Source organism: Protomyctophum parallelum, assembly GCF_964188405.1.
Source record: "Protomyctophum parallelum genome assembly, chromosome: 13".
In the NCBI taxonomy this organism is placed as follows: domain Eukaryota; kingdom Metazoa; phylum Chordata; class Actinopteri; order Myctophiformes; family Myctophidae; genus Protomyctophum; species Protomyctophum parallelum.
In genome coordinates this window covers 9,285,985-9,298,476 of record NC_139708.1, presented here as the reverse complement: position 1 = coordinate 9,298,476, position 12,492 = coordinate 9,285,985, and the positions used below count along the sequence as shown (strand labels likewise).

The following is a 12,492-nucleotide window of genomic DNA, read 5'->3' as shown; positions in this document are numbered from 1 at the left end:
TCAGCTTAAAACAGAGTGCAACATGAAGAGAAGTGAGTCCAAGGTCGAGGCTATAAGAGTATTTTGTTTGTAGTGATAAAAGTAATATCAATAATCAATCTTGATTAGTTCTTGTCGGACATCCCTGGAGCAGGCCGGTTCCCAGTTAACCACATTTGTTGTTGACTTCCAGGACGGCTCAGACGATCAACATGGAGAAGGCGAGGGAGGGGTTAGAGGGAGAGGAATCCAACCGCAGAACGCAGCCACTGGCCCAACAGGTCCAGAAGACATTGATGCGAAACCTGCTGGTGATTCTCACCATGGCAGGGGTTATCATCGGGATTTTCATTGGATTTGGTGTGCGCAACGCAGAGCTGACCCGGTCCCAGGTCATCTATCTGGGGTTCCCAGGAGAGCTGCTCATCCGTATGCTGAAGTTGATCATCATTCCTCTGGTGGTGTGCAGTTTGGTGTCCGGAGCAGCAAGCTTAGACCCAAAAGCCCTGGGCAAGCTGGGCGGCTATGCCATGCTGTTCTTCCTAGTCACCACCCTGATCGCCTCTGTCATGGGGGTGATTATGGCTTTCATTATCAGCCCCGGGTTGGTCACCGGCAGCAAGCCCATAGTGCCAGGCTGGGAAGATGACATTCCCCAGGCCAAAGAAGCAGTAGACTCTTTCTTAGACCTGATTAGAAATATATTTCCCTCCAACTTGGTGTCTGCTACCTTCCAGTCGTATGGCACAAGCTACAAGCTGGTTACCAATGGCACAGAGGTCATTGAGAAGGTACCCTTTGGAACAGAACAGGACGGCATGAACATTCTGGGTCTTGTGATGTTCTCAATTGTGCTTGGTGTGACTTTGAGGAAACTTGGAGAGGGGGGGGAGATCCTCATCAAGTTCTTCGATTCATTCAATGAAGCCGCCATGATCCTGGTGTCTTGGATTATGTGGTATGCCCCGTTCGGTATTATGTTCATTGTAGTGGAGAAAATTGTAGAGATGGAGGATGTTGGCATACTGTTTGCCAGTATGGGAAAATACATAGCCTGCTGTATCGTTGGTATGGCCATCCATGGTGTCTTGGTACTGCCTGGGATTTACTTTCTCTTTACCAGGAAGAACCCCTATACCTTCTTGTGGGGGGTATTCACTGCTCTGACAACAGCCTTTGGAACTGCCTCCAGCTCTGCCACCCTGCCCCTGACGATCAAGTGTGTAGAGGAGAACGGTGTGTCCAAACGCATCAGCCGTTTCATTTTGCCTATTGGTGCTACGGTCAACATGGATGGAGCCGCTCTCTTCCAGTGTGTGGCTGCTGTGTTCATCGCCCAGCTCAATGGCATCCATCTCGGCTTCATCCAGGTCATCGTCATCTTAGTGACAGCCACAGCCTCAAGTGTGGGCACGGCGGGGGTTCCTGCAGGGGGCATCTTGACTCTCGCTATAATCCTGGAGGCAGTTGGACTGCCTCTTAACGACATCTCTCTCATTTTGGCTGTTGACTGGCTCATTGACCGCGTTTGCACAGTCATCAACGTGGAGGGTGATGCAATCGGAGCTGGGATTTTGCAGCATTTGGATGACACCGCCAAAGGGACGGAGGTGGAGTTGAGCGAGGTGAGGCTGGATGAGAAAGACCGACCGTTCATTCAGAAGAAACGAGACGGATTTGGTCACACCGAAGGGGACCAGCTCCGTGACAGAGAGTCCATCATGTAGTAGCGTTGATGGCTTTGATCACAATGCCTCTGAGGGTGGGTGAAGGTGATGAAGAATAGCGATGCAAAGATTAACCCAATTTCACTATAAACCGCAATTTAAACTGTGGTAAAAATGCAGCTAAAGGGTTCAACATCCAATTTACTTAAACATCTTTGCCATCACATACAGCGTTACACCCAAGTGGAAGTAATACACAAAATCAGCTACAACACTGGTTTACCAGAGGACATGACTGCATGTTTGTGTTAATCAAGATACATGTACAAGCACCAACATGTTCCCGTAGTATGCTAACAGGAATACGATGTACACAAGATAATTTAGAAATAACTAAATGCGATACAGTGTAGACTTATAGAATGTGTGATAAGGTACATCTACACTTATCTATAATATAGATAAGTGTTACTTACAATGTTAATGTACATATTATGTACATTAACATTGTAAGAAAAGCAAGCATATAGGTTTATACAAAAGAGATTAATGCAATAGGCCAGGGGTACTCAACTGGCGGACCGCGGTCCACGACCGGACCGCGGACCACCTCTCTGCGGACCCTAGGCACAAAAACCCCCCCCCAAAACCCCCCTTTTTCTTTTTTTTTGCATCAGGTCAGGCCAGCAAAAAAGTAATCTCCCCTAAACTCAGGCCAGGCCAGCCACAGTCAATTTCAATTCAATTCAGGCAGTGTTGCTGCAGCACAACTACATTGTGTGTCTTATGTTAATGGAGGGAAGAAGTTAATAATATAAATAACATCAGATGGTACATGTGAAATTGCTGCAAAGGCCCCCAAAATGTCCCCCAAGGGCCCCCAAAATCCAGTGTGGCCTCCCAGGGCGTATAAATCCCGGCCTGATTTGGAGTTCCACTCCGGGCCTGCACTCTGCACCCCATTATTGGTTGGTTGGAAGGGGATCTGATTTGTATAAGCTTGGCTTGACCATACTAAACGGGCATAGAGCCCCGCTCTCCGATGGACGCCGCGCATGGGACCGGACCTCGGTCTTATTAAAAAAAACATTTCTAGTTGAGGACCCCTGCAATAGGCCTATACGTTTTTTTTTTTTAAACGCCACCAGGCCTTAACAGCTGGGGGCGGGAGATTATCTTTTTATCCCCGTCTGTCTGTGTCCGTGACAGCTAATCTCCGACACCACTAGCATTCATACATGGTCAAGGAAGGAACTCTGCCCCAAATATTTCAAATGTAAAAATATTTAAGAAAAAAAGACAATGATGAAAAAGGCTTTGCCACAATACAAAGTTCCACGTAGAACCTTATTTCCCCACAGACATAATTGAAAGCAGGTGTAGGAGGTAAGAGCGAGCATGCAGGAACAGCGAGGGAATTTGGGTTGGCGTAACGACAGACTGTGCAGCTGCCTGCAGACCAGAACAGTCAGAGGCACTGTTACCTTATTCCTGAAAAAAATTAATGGGTCCGAGTATAGACCCTGGGGGACCCCATGCAGTCAAGGCAGTATAGGGTTTAAGTCGTAACATGCACCTGTTACCGTAACAGGTGCATGAAAGGCCCGAAAGGACGAAGGCCCCTATTGTTTTTCTACCATATTTTCTTCTTCCTCCACTTTTTGCAGTTTTGGCAGTTCTGTGCTGCCACTTTCCATGGAATTCTACCTCCCAATTACATGATTGTATGAATGATATGATCCACTCCTGACGTGAAAAAAGTGATGTCAAAGATTGGATAAACCCTTCAAGTCAAACTGATGACATTGATGAAGTATGTTGTTGTAGACAACGGAGAACTGAGCTTCAGTGCATTTCCATTTGTGTGGAAATAGTCTGGACCATATAGAGTTATAAAGGATAGAGAGCAGACCGTCAGAGACCCCCCCCCCCCCTGCTATTCATTTCAATTGAAGTTGCTCAGTGGCGTTTAGTTGTTAAGCCCCAGCTGCGCGGGTTTCCTTGTGCTAAATGTACAGCCCGCCTGCAGTGCCAGCTTTGACCACTACGTCTGCTGGAGTACAGTGTTGACAGACAACCCCTTCAGCCAGTCAGCGTAACAAAAACGTGACGTCATCTCCAGTCTCCAACCAGGAAACGGCTTGAGCGGACCCTAATTGGGTCCAAAATCTGGACCCTACTAATGCATGGTTGATTTGTGGGCGGGAGTGCATCAGTGTTTCTATGGCTTATTGTGCATATTGTGTATAGCTATTTTCTTTATTACTTTATTGGCTTGTCTTGGATATATATTTTTTTTCAGTAAGAGAGAGTAAATTAACCTTTTATTTATTTATTTTCAGGAAAATAAACTATACATAATACAATACAAATAATGCATATTATACAAATAAATGCCCATGGCAATCGCTGATGTCATTAGTATGCCCATATCATAATAGTTTTTAATAGTTTTTATTTTTTATTATTATTTAAAAAGAAATAGAACTCCTATACATATTATAATGGATTGAAACAGCTCCTTCAAATTTGAAAATAACATTTTCACTTTCACCAGCCACTGTTCCTCTGGTATAATTTACAGTTCAGGCATTAATCCAGAGCAATTTAATGTAAGCAAGAACAAAACATGGTAATACATCAAATACATAAAATAGTCATCAATAATTATAGGTAAGCTAAGAACCTTTTAGGCCACTCCCACTCAATACATCCAATGTTTGTTGTGAAATAATAAAAAATGTTTGAGACATGACATCCTGTGAGGAATCCTGCCTTTGGCACCAAATTGCTCAGGGCCGGGCACTGCGACACATTGAGGTTAGACAACGCACTCCATATTTGGGTATAGCTACATTGGGAACTCCTTATGGCTGAGTCAGAGTGACATCAAGTCCTCTGAGATACTGGATGACAAAAAATATATATATAATCCAGTTTTGGGGTTTTGCCCAAATATGGAGATAGTCAGACAACAACTCTGTGTATCTGTCCTTAGTTTTGGCCCAAATTTGGAGATAGCTGGCATCATGATACTGATAGATGACTGGCGTCCGGCCTTCACATACTCTGCTAATGGGTACTTCATAAACGATCTAGCTGCAGTGACATCATATAATACTCTGTTTAGGGGCTAAACGTAATTTTCTATATTATGAACTGAAGATAGTGTAAGAGGGCTAGAAAGAGGATTGTTCTACATGTAGTCCAACCATTTGTTCTGTTTTGCTCAATTGGGAATGTTGCATAAACACAAACATACTGCTTGAGTTGAATCTGTGGTGGCAGATTTGATTGCTTGGTATGACTGAAGTTGTTACCATGGCACATTTGGACCCCGAGGCCTACTACAGTGACTCCCCTCCGGGAGACGAGAATATGCTGGTGCACGTGCCCGAAGGAGCCAAATCCCAATGGCATCATATAGAAAACCTTGACCTATTCTTCCAGAGGGTCTATCACCTGCATCAGAAGAATGGATTTACCTGCATGCTACTGGGGGAGATCTTTAAGCTGGGGCAGCTGCTGTTTGTGGTGGGTTTCACAGTGTTCCTGGTCAACTGTGTGGACTATGACATCCTCTTCGACAACACATATGTGAAACACGCAAACTCGTCCAAAGTCACCTTGCCCGATGCGTTCCTCCCAACTGATGTCTGTAGTTCCCATATCCGTGACAACACGTTTGTGATCTTTGTACTGGTAATCTCTGGCATGTTCTGGCTGCACAGACTGTTTAAGTTCATCTACAATATCTGCTGCTACTGGGAGATCCGATCATTCTACACTAGTGCCCTCAAGATGACCATGTCAGAGCTGAGCTATGCAACCTGGCAAGAGGTTCAGGCCAGAATCATGGAGATCCAGAAGGAACACCAGATCTGCATTTACAAAAAGGAACTGACGGAACTCGACATCTATGACCGTATCCTTCGCTTGAAAAACTACACGGTTGCCATGGTGAATAAGTCTCTCCTTCCTGTACGTTTCCGTCCTCCTTTACTCGGAGAGATTGTGTTCTACACGTGCGGTCTCAAGTACAACTTTGAGCTCATCTTATTTTGGGGCATAGGCTCTCTGTTTGAGAATGAATGGAGTCTGAAGAAAGAGTACAAGAAAGTAGGCAACAGGCTGGAGCTGGCAGACAAACTCGCGTCTCGTATATTGTTGATTGGAATTGCCAATCTTTTGTTATGTCCAGTCATCATGGTGTGGCAGATAATCTATGCCTTCTTTAGTTACACTGGGGTGATCATGCGGCAGCCTGGTTTTCTGGGAGCCAGGTGCTGGTCTCTCTATGCTCAATGTTACCTGCGTCACTTCAATGAGCTAGACCATGAACTCATGTCACGTCTCAGAAAGGCAGACTTGGCTTCATATAGGTATATGAACAGTTTTCAGTTCCCGCTGCTGATTGTGGTGGCTAGGAATGTAGCATTCTTTGCTGGCGCTCCCCTGGCTGTTCTTGTCGCCTTGACCCTTTACGACAAGGACGTTGTAGCAGTGGAGCATGTCCTCACAGCCATTACACTGCTTGGACTGTGCGTTACTGTCTGCATTTCATTAATTCCGGACAATCACACAGTATTTTGTCCCAAGCAGCTGTTGAGGCTGATCCAGGCCCATGTTAATTACATCCCCGACCACTGGCAGGGAAATGCACACAGACATGAGACCCGTAACCAGTTCTCCCAGCTCTTCCAGTACAAGGCTGTTCTTATCTTGGAGGAGCTGATCAGTCCAGTAGTGACTCCCTTCATCCTGATCTTCCACCTGAGGAGAAACTCTCTGGACATCATTGACTTCTTTAGGAACTTCACTGTGGAGGTGGTCGGGTTGGGGGACACTTGCTCCTTTGCCCAGATGGACATTAGGCAGCATGGACACGCTGCGTTCATGTCAACAGGGAAGACGGAGGCGTCCTTTTACCAGCAAGCGGAGGACCGAAAGACAGAGCTGTCACTGATGCACTTTGCCATTGCCAACCCCCAGTGGCAGCCTCCCCATGAGTCCAAACACTTCATTTGTCAGCTCAAAGAACGGGCCCAGAGGGAGGCGAATTGGGACCTGGCAGACCAACACACAATCACCTCACTGTCCCAGTCTGATCCAAGGAGTCTCAATGGCAACTTCTTTATAGGCCCGCCCACATTAGCCTATCGTCAATTTTGGCCTGGACTTTGACCAATCACGGCGACATTCATGGGGGCATTAGGCCTTGGCGGTCCCTCTCACCAATGTGAAGCACCAGTCTTCCACTGAAAGGCAGATTCAGGGCTGCTCATATGGGCCGTTGGCCACGCCCAAGTCACAAGTAGGCCAATGGCAGGCTCTGCGACCGATGCCAGTTTCTGCAACAGTGTGTGGGAGGGATAACTGCAGAGTTCAGTTTTTATCAGAATACACCTTAAATGAGATGAGCTCTACATGCATGAGCACCGCAAGCAGCGGTCTTGGGGCGAGCTGTCTCGTTATACATGGCACAGGGAGAATGACGACAGCGTTCCCAATAATAATATGAGGCCATAATTGACCTCAGCCCTCACTCCAGGCACTTCCCCCAGTCACACACCATGCCCACCTCAGTCCCTCCTTCGTAGGGAGGGAAGTGAGGTGGGGACGTGCTAATTCCCTTGGCTTCAGCCATCTACAGCACTCAGTTTCTCAAACACTTGGTTATGGGTCACGACTCGGGTAAAAATCAAATTTTCTTATATATATACATATATACATAATGTATATAAAACAATCACGTAACATAATTGTACACATTTACATACAAACAAACAAATTCCATAAATAAAAAGAATAGTAGTGAAAAAAACTACAAGCTTGCAATGTGGCACGAAGCGAAGCATTGTGTGCTTGCTATTTTCAATAGTTTGGGTCTTTTTGGGTCTCGATCTGAAAGGTTTGATCACCGCTGATCTACAGCACCAACACAGGCCACAGGAGCGGGCGCCGCTAGAGCAGCAGCCAGCGTCGCTCTTCAGGTGCACACCGGGCAGGGTCCATCACGGCACTCCATCTTTAACATGGACACGCAACGGAATACATTTGCATTCCTTGTTTACATTTTGTGTTGATGCTGTCACTGAGTTGCAGACTGTATGGATGCTCAAAACTCTGAATGTTGAGAGACTCGTGTGATGTGTCGTTCAAAGCTTACTTGAAGCAATTCAATCGACCTTTAGCAGTGAAAGTGAGAGGGGATAAGGATAGGGAGAGAGAGGGAGTAGAGGCACAGAGAGAGGAGGGAGAGATAGAGGGGGGGGGGGGGGGGGACAGAGCAGAGGATGATGTGCTTGGCAGCCTTGGCTTGCTCTTGGAGTGCATTTAAATCAGTAAATCTGCAGTGTTCCCAGGAGGCCGAGATGAGCCCCTAAACCGCAGGCTGCTGGAAGACGACTTACGAGCAGAGCCAACGGGAACCCCCCATCCATCCACTGCACTGACTTAAAGTGACATCTCTGCTCTGTCCTGGGGCTCAACACTTGCATTGCCTGACAGCAGTGGTGACAGGACGAGTGGAGGATGATCTTCATCACAGCCAGAGTTGTATAAGTATAATACTGGTACAGTATGTTCCCCCCAGGTGGTGTACTGGTTGAGGCTGTTGTGTTTGGCTCCATGTGGCATTCATGTTTTAGGACTGACTCCTGCCTGAGCATTCTTGCCTGTCTCCGGCCCACAATTAAATTAGACTAGTCTAGATTGTCTATGGGGTAGCATGGGAGTCGGGGACAGGAATCTATATCAACGTTTTATTTTATTTTACTGTGTTGTGTTGTCAGAGTGATATGCCCTAAGTAGCTAGCACACTAAAATCTTGAGTATCCATTTAAATTATTACTTGAGAACTGATTTTAACCTCGTATGTCCGTGGCTACGTATCACGTAATGATTCATTTGTGCTTGATATGGCATTGGTTTCAGATTACATACATGTGTACATGGGGGCATTACCTTTAATCCACCCGACACTGAAACATATCATTATTACGTCACCATCGAGGGCCAGTTATACCCTGGCATTGGTACATATCTTCATCACGTCATACGCAGCCACAGCATACGCATAAAACGACCCAAGTAACCACAGTATACTACTTTTCAACTTACAAATTACATATACATATATACAACTTACATATACATGTATATATGTAATCTGAAACCTATCTTTATTACGTCACCATTGCGAGCCAGTTATAACCACTCACTCACCCGTATTAATTTCATCATTACTTATGTTTTGTAGTGCTTAATTGGTTGTTATTAATTATGTTTTATAATCGTTTAAAATGAATTACAATAATTTACAAGGTTCATTCAAGAGTTGTCAAATAAGGAATATTTTCTTTCAGTCTAACAGATAAACCCAAAGAAGATACTTAAATATAATAGAATCTAATAGGAAGAACGTGTCCTGACAAGCGTCAGGAAGACAGGGGTTAGAGACAGATCACCTTGTAGCACCTCGTTGTGAGAGACGAAGCTAATAAGAAGCTTATCAACACCACCTCCACCATGGCCTACAATAACATACAGGATCATCAGGATGTTCAAACAGTGCAGTGTGACTCTGATCAGCCCATAGTGACAATCAAAGCAGATGGGGTGGGCTAGGAGCGTGGCAACAATCATGGACATTCGTAAGGAAAGGTGCATATACCAGGAATGTCCCCATGAAGACTGCAAGGTCAAGATTGTTGACCTTAAGAATGGAAATTACCACTGAGAAATGTAGAAGAGAATTTCCTGAGTTCGAATATAGACTCTATAGCAGACTTTTGCGGTGAGAAATTGGTGTAATGCTCCCAGGAAATAGTTGAAGTCCTCCTGGCACAACAGTACTTGCACGCTCTGCTTGCGCACTAGTAGGCCAGCCTAGTATATGGCCTACTTGTGTGCAACACGCAAGTAGGCACTCGACAGAGTGCAGTACTAGTTACTACAGTCATTACCCATGGAAGAGTAGTGTGTTAATTGCTCATGAATAATGATGTCATTATTAATTATGTATAGCGTCCGCCGTCTATGTGTTTAGGCGTGTTACAACACACAAGGCCTGGTCATACAACGGTCACAACTCCCAGACATCCTTAGCTGCGTATACGCACTGTCGCCATCGTAGAGATGCTACATATTCATCCCCTCAGTCACTAAACGTTGACTGCGATCGAGGCCATCAAATAACACATTCAAATGCACACTTCTTGCCTGAAAACTTGTGAAAACGAGTTCAGAGGTCAGCCAGTTGAGTGAGCATGCAAAGGAGGGAAGTGTATTAGCATAAATACATTTGCAAACATTAAAATACATGTTTGCTTTAAGGAAGCATGGTCTCTGCATGCAAGGTTCGTGAAATATTTGCACAGAGCCAAAGTGGAACAAAATTAAAAAAACTAATTACACACCTGGAGGCAAAAGAAGCATGCAGACATGTTTAATCAGTAGCCCAGCAAATCAGACTCACAATTACATGTGAATGCTAATATTATAATGTTGAGGCATTATGCAGTCTGCTTTTCTATTAATATGAAATCGTGTCCTCATTATCTAAACTACTCAGGGCTGATGCAAGTCGGGAATTCATGCCCCATCCGTTTATTTGTTTTGCTTGTTTTACAGATTACCCACCCACCCAGGCAGTGGGTGGGCCGACCGAACAACTAAAATATGCACATACAGGGATCCGTAAAGCCAATTGGTTGGTTGACCAATCAGGGAATTGCAGAGGACACACACACACACACACACACACACTACACTGGCGGACCATAAACATTGCATTTTTAGGGAGGAAACCTCGGGGCGCATAAAATATGCCCTCGTGCCATGTTTGGCCCTCTGGCCAGACTTTGAACATACATTATCTGCACTAAACAATCTACAAACTGGACTGTGAGGTCGATCCTTCGAAAACAATTAAGCACCCCTTTACCTCCTGCAGTTGGTGATTCACAAGGCAGTCTGACTCTTGTGTCCTTTCTGTCCCTCAAATGAATGAACAGGATGTTCTGTCATGCCAGCTATTCTCCTTGCTTGTTTCCTGTCTGTGTTTTCATTAGACTGCATGGGTAGCCAATGACCCGACCTGTCCTGTCATGCGATTCATGCGTGGACATGCACAGCACACACGAATAAAGAGACACACAAACACTACCAACACACTTGTCAAGCCAATGAACCTGTATAGGACGGTGTAGGGGGGGGGGGGGGGGTGCAGATGGACGGACGGACAAGGAGAGAGTAGTGGACAGACAGGAGAGAGAACAGAGAGTACAGCAATTAGAAAACATCACACAACATTGGCAGGACCCAGTGTGTGAATCATTATCAATTAGGCCTACTTCTACTTCTACTTCAAATTAGTAGAAACAACTTGGCAGGCTATAGGTGCTATGGGTGCAAACTCTGTTATAACACATTAGGAGCTTGTAGATCGGTTATTTTCTGCAAATGAGCATTTGTGCTTGTCGTAGACATGCGCAGAGCAAGTTCAGTCAGGGAACCTCAGTGCAGTTGCTGCCGGCCGTTAATTTGGCCGCCTCAGCGTCACGCTCTCATTCACATGATTGGCACTCAGCCAATCACACACTCACTCCATCTTCATACCGGCTACTTTAACCGGAGGTTTGCATTCCTCCTCTTGCTTGCTTGCTGCTGCTGTATACAAACCTGCTGCTCACCCACCTCCACCCCAGCTACCACCTGTCGTTTGGGTCTACTGTTTAGGTATGGGGGATTCAGAGTCCCTATGGTCGGGACTGATGCGCTTGATCTGAGTACCTAAAAAGCACATCCAATACATTGCGAAACCATAATAAATATATTGCTCATCTTATATTCAATAAATATATCCATCCATTCTTGAGTTGACCTGACTGAACAATATGTGTCAGGGTGAGTTCAGATTGTTCCGACTGCTCATTAGTCCGACCCATTACTAACCCTATGCCAAACCCTAACCATAATCGCATGCGGAAGCCATGGGGTGAGTCTTAATTAGCCACACAGTCGGTCTAACGGGATGTCGGTCTAATGTGCAGTCCCTGCAGTTCAGAGGACCCAAAAGCAGTACAAAAGCGGCAAAAATCAAGGTTCAGGACTATATGTTCATTTTCCAACTTAAACTTCCCCAGAAATGGGGGCAAAACAAGGAGTCAAGGACTGAATAATACAGAATGGCTTTCAGCCAAAACGCAGTACATGATGCGACACAAAGCGATGATCTGACAAGGAAATGAACACACAGGGGTCTATATAATTGTAACTACACGGGATAACGGGACACAGGTGAACTCAACTGACAATCAACACTGGGATAGGCTGGGCGACCAAGAGGACACAGGTGGAAACACTGACAAATCATAAGCTTATAAGCGGGTTCAGGACTACAGGGCAGTCAGGAAGGCACAGAACATACAAAATTACATACTGTACACAAGACAAGAGCAGGGCAACAACAGAGGGGTGAAATCAGCCCTCAAAAGCTTCTGCCAGAAATTTGGGGAGGGGATGGGGAGGGAAGCCTCACTCCCCCCTATCCATCCCCTTTTGGCAGGGTTTCTATCGTATTTCATGAGTTGGACGTTGTAATATTCTAATAGGCCTAATAGGACAGGCCCACTGCCCAGGGTCCAATTATGGAGATGGCCTGTTCTGACACTCCATATACACAGAGCTAAATCTTGGTGACATATAAGTAGGGGGGCATTTCACTGGATGCCTTATTGTCTCCCACCAGGCCGAAGGAATGGGGAGAGAGTATGTTTTGCACTCCGTCCGTCCCTGTGTGTGTCCGTCCGTCCGTCCATTACCAGCTAATCTCCGGCACCGT

General features: G+C 45.6%; 2 protein-coding genes across 2 annotated transcripts; both read left to right on the top strand.

The window, feature by feature from the left end:
• Positions 1–191: 191 nt before the first annotated feature.
• Positions 192–1,706, top strand: LOC310868458 (neutral amino acid transporter B(0)-like; the record flags this gene model as incomplete). The annotated part of the gene is made up of 1 exon (XM_083778916.1): positions 192–1,706. One exon carries the CDS (start codon positions 192–194, stop codon positions 1,704–1,706), a length of 1,515 nt encoding a protein of 504 aa, XP_083635042.1.
• Positions 1,707–4,967: 3,261 nt separating this feature from the next.
• On the top strand, positions 4,968–6,830 carry LOC310868457 (autophagy-related protein 9A-like; the record flags this gene model as incomplete). The annotated part of the gene is made up of 1 exon (XM_083778915.1): positions 4,968–6,830. The coding sequence occupies one exon, from the start codon at positions 4,968–4,970 to the stop codon at positions 6,828–6,830; it is 1,863 nt and encodes a 620-aa protein (XP_083635041.1).
• Positions 6,831–12,492: the final 5,662 nt, after the last annotated feature.